A 4,973-nucleotide genomic window follows, 5' to 3' on the forward strand; every position below is an offset into this window, starting at 1 on the left:
GATATTACTCTGTTCCAGAGCATATGCATGGCTGCCAGCCTTGAGTTGCAGTCTTACTAACCAATAGAGTGAGCGCACCTCCGTTCTCCCCAATCAGCACTGCTCTAGCCAACTGCGTAAACGCCCACCATTAAAAAAAGGCGGAACGGGAGAGAGACAGAGTGGGATTATGGCGTCTACTGGGTCAGATCGATAGTTAGGCAAATTAATACTAAAGAAAAACGTATGTAATATGAGATTACTTCGGCTTCGAAATGACAGACACCAAACAAAAAAAGTAACTTTAATTTGCAATAACTGTCTCACAACACATCAAGAGCTCCCTTATCGGTTCTGCTTTCAGTACTGGAGAATAAAAGATACATTCTTATATGTATTTATTAGTACATGAACGTTACCTTGCACATTTTATCTCCCCAACAGATTCTAATTTGAAATAAGTTATATAATTATTATAATTATATAATGCATGTTCGCTATTCCCAATTCAGAAGACCGCACACACAGCCTGTGTCTCTGAATGCTTCTCATACTCGCTCCTCTCTGCCGCGTGTCACGGAGGAGCCGTTTACACTTACAATTTATTTTTATTTTTTTCAGGGTACTGATACACATACTGTGCTGCACACTATTGACAATATTAAGCTGAAGCTTGACTTTGCAAAATTAAAATTTTTAAAATAACTGTAAAAAAAAAATCGCAATTAGATATTTTATAATTAGGTATATATATACTATTTATAGAGTTTTAGCTTTTAGTTTTAATTACTTTTTCTTATTTGTAAGTCGCTTTGGATAAAAGCGTCTGCTAAATGACTAAAAAGTAAAGTAAAAAAGTAAAGATATTTTCCCCAAATCGCACAGCCCTAGTGTTCGCTACAGAGCCAAATGGGAGGAGCTGGAGCTAGACACCCCAACCACACCCTAACGCTAACCCTACCCCTTACCCTATCACTAAACATGACTCCACCCATTAGTTCCACAGAGGTGGAGGTCATTTGGCTCTGCAGTGAGCAGTACTTGACACAATCTGCCATGTTTATCTTCACGCTAGAGCATTTAAAGCAGCATTCAAGTAAGAAATGCCATCTTATTACAGCTATAGAAGTTGTTTTTCTGATTTATTTTATTGTTTGGGTCATATTAACAGCGTAGACCCAAACAGCAGGTACTGTATATTACGCTGCTGTCACTTAATACACAAATCTAATATAAACATGCGATATCTTTCCCCGCTGTTTAACTTCACAGACATAACCAACTGTGTTTTTGTAACTCATGCGCGTTTTTAACATAAACTTGTGTGTGAAAGAGAACTTTCGCATGTGAACGTCCAGAAAGCATATATCAGAAGTTTAAAATGATATGGCTTTAAAACGCATGGTTTCAGCATGATAATCAAAACCAAACAGATGTTTTTTTGGCAGATATCTGAGATACCAGCTGAAACGTCACAGGCCTGTCCTGGAAAAGGGGGCGGGGAGCAGCAGCTCATTTGCATTTAAAGAGACATGCACTAAAACAGCCTGTTTCTGCTTCCACTCAAAATAGGCATTTTCAAAATGGTATAATAAATGATCTGTGGGGTATTTAGAACTGAAGACTTCACAGACACATTCTGGGGACACTTGAGATTTAAATTACATCTTGTAAAAAGGGGCATAATAGGTGCCCTTTAAGTAGTTTTAGATTTCAGAGATGTATATATAAAATATACTAGATGTATTTATAAAACTGCATCAAAATGATCAAAATGTTGTATAGCAATTTCTGCTGTTACATCAGGGTTCACTTTTATGTCTTTTCACATTTCCTTTTTTATGAGTTAATGAAAATAAAACATTTGTACTTTTTTTTTCAGAATTGATTGAAGAAAACGAGGAGAATGAAGAATTGAGTGAAGTTGAGGGAAAAAATCACTTCAGAAATGGAGAAAAAACTTTGAGTTGCTCTCAAACAAAACAGAAAGTTTTAAAGAAAAGAAGAGCCAAGAAATCTTTCACCTGCACTCAGTGTGGAAAGAGTTTGACATGCAAATATAGTCTTTATGTTCACATGAGAGTTCACACTGGAGAGAAACCATTTAAGTGTTCACATTGTGACAAGAGATTCAGTCAGTCAGGAATCCTGAAAAGACACGAGATAATTCACAATGGAGAGAAACCGTACACGTGTGATCAGTGCGGGAACAGTTTCACACTGAAAGGACACCTTACGGCACACATGAGAGTTCATACTGGAGAGAAACCATTCACTTGTGATCAGTGTGGGAAGAGTTTCATACACTCATCAAGCCTTAAGGATCACATGAACATCCACACTAGAGAGAAGCTGTACACATGTGATCAATGTGACAAAACATTTTTGTGGGCTTCAGACCTGAAGAAACACATGAATATTCATACAGAGGAGAAACCACATTCATGTTATTTGTGTGAAAAGAGTTTTTCACGTCTACAATATTTAAAAGAACATCAGAAAATACATGCTGGTGTGAGAGAGTACATGTGCTTTGAGTGTGAAAAGACTTTTACTTCAGCTGAAAGTTTAAAACGGCACGAGAGGATTCACACTGGAGAGAAACCGTACATGTGTTCACACTGTGACAAGAGATTCACTCAGTCAGGAATCCTGAAAAGACACCAGAGGATCCACACTGGAGAGAAACCGTATACGTGTTCACACTGTGATATGAGATTGAGTAATTCAGGACAGCTGAAAACACACGAGAGGATTCACACTGGAGAGAAACTATATCACTGCACTGCATGTGGGAAGCGTTTCAATCATTCGTCTTCTCTACACAGACATGCAAAAAACAATCACAGTAAGAAGCTGGGTCTTTCTTTCAGGTCTGATGCCGCGTCCTCACCAAATGTGACACAATAATGCATCAAGCAGTAAAATATCATCTGGATAAATCTGTCCTAACCAGTCATTACAAGCGACATGACAAAGATCTAAAGTTTTTACAGTGAATAAAGTTCAATTTCATCTTCAAAACCAGCAGATTCAACTGTGAGATTCAGATCAACTCAAAGATGGAGTTCCTCTCCAAAGAACAATGTCCAAAAGTTTAAAAAAAATTTATCAGTTTGTTTCATGATATAAATGATATCATTGCTCTTTTTTTATGAGTTTCATATAATGTTCATTTGCCTTATAATGCATATGTGTCACCTGTAGTTTGCTTACTCTGTAAAGAAGGAAAGTTGAAGCTTTTTACAAACTGTTCTTGTGCAGTTACCCGTTACTGAGAGCACATGCTGTTGTAAATTTCTCAATCAAGCTTGTAATTGCCTAATCAACTATATTTCACTGCACACGTGACTGAGATTGAATGAGATGGCTGTGTGTCTGTTAGTAACCCTTATTTTTGTTTGATGTGTTGTTTTATAGATGTTTTGTCGTTTTAAATAGAATTGTTTGATGATCTGCTGTTGATGACGTCATCACTAGCACGTGTTCATTCAGTCAGCGTCGAGTCTTCTGATGTGAGGCCAACTGTTCACAGTATTTCACATATTTACACAAGCATCAAACACACTTTACACGGTTTAAGTAGCATTTTACAGGCTCTTTTCTGTGTTGTTTTCATTGGGTTCAGTGCTACTTGTGCGTATTTTCAGGTGTTTTTCTACTGAAATAAACGTTTAGTGCAGCAGCGAGCATGTGCGGAAAATGTTGAATTTATTCAGACCTGAGCGATTGTGTGTGCTTTTGTATGTTTGTTTGTTATATGAAGTGAAAAGTCAAAAGGTGTTTTCTGCCCTGTCCCAAATGGCTCACTTCAGGTGCGCTTGCGGTCTTGAGGACTTCAGAATGGCCGCCGCGTGCGTGTGTCCACATGACCGTAGTAATCCATTATTATAAGTTTACACCAAGCACTGTAACATGATAGATTTGCAGAAGTAGTTAATTATTAGGATATGCACAGTGGTGGAGGTAACGAATTACAACTACTCGTGTTACTGTAATTAAATTTTGAGTATATATCATGAGTATATTTTTATGTCTACTCTCAGTTTACAATTTTTGTTTCCCAGAACATTCCAAGAACGTTAGTTTTTGGTTCCTAGAACATGACTTTTTCATGGTTTCTTTTTGGTTGGCCAGGAATTTTTCTTAATGGAAATAGAATGTTAGTTTTTGGTTTGTATAAAGTTATTTTAACGTTCCCATAACACTATTATAACGTTACGTTTCCCTAAACTCTTTCCTCCGATGTGATCACCCCACTGTACGTCAGTAATCATCAGAGGCGGACAAAGTACTCAACTCCATTACTTGAGTGAAAGTACAGATACTGCTGGTCAAATATTACTCCATTACAAGTAAAAGTTGTAAAGACAGATTTTTACTTAAGTAAAAGTACAGAAGTACTTGCTTTTAAAAGTACTTAAGTACGACTTTCTACTTTGAGGATCTTGATAGAAATGTAGTGGAGTGAAAAGTACAATATTTGTCTTTCAAATGTAGTGAAGTTAAAGTCATAAGTTCCCAGAAAAAATAATACTCAAGTAAAGTACAGATACTCAAAAAGTGTACTTAAGTACAATACTCAAGTAAATGTACTTAGTTACTGTCCGCCTCTGGTAATCATCCAGCACACTCATGACCCAGTATAGTATAAGTGGCATGGAAATCTGTCTGGATGCCTAATCAGTATTATAAAAAAAACATATTTTGTTTTTATGTATTAATTAATAAAAATAATCTGAGCACATCAACCATCATATAAGATTAAATCTGTCCATTAATGTTAGATTACAGTACCCAGATTTTACACCAGCACAAAATTTGTCTTCAACATGATGTATGGTTTATAATATTTGTTCACAATATAGCTAGTTTTTTTATTTTATCTTTGTTATTAAAAATAAGAACAAAGATGCAAATAAACAGTAGTTTAATCAAGATCAGCGAGTGATTCCGTCTTTTAATGTTTGATTAACATTGAGACAGATCTATAT

General features: G+C 36.2%; 1 protein-coding gene across 1 annotated transcript; it reads left to right on the plus strand.

Annotated features, from left to right (window-relative positions):
* Positions 1 to 1,896: 1,896 nt before the first annotated feature.
* On the plus strand, positions 1,897 to 3,024 carry LOC107724215 (gastrula zinc finger protein XlCGF52.1-like; the record flags this gene model as incomplete). The annotated part of the gene is made up of 1 exon (XM_016533057.1): positions 1,897 to 3,024. A coding segment is annotated over one exon (993 nt), but the record flags the coding sequence as incomplete, so codon positions are not given.
* Between the last annotated feature and the right edge of the window lie 1,949 nt (positions 3,025 to 4,973).

This window comes from Sinocyclocheilus rhinocerous, unplaced genomic scaffold, assembly GCF_001515625.1.
Source record: "Sinocyclocheilus rhinocerous isolate Xijiao unplaced genomic scaffold, SAMN03320098_v1.1 scaffold815, whole genome shotgun sequence".
Taxonomy (NCBI): Eukaryota; Metazoa; Chordata; class Actinopteri; order Cypriniformes; family Cyprinidae; genus Sinocyclocheilus; species Sinocyclocheilus rhinocerous.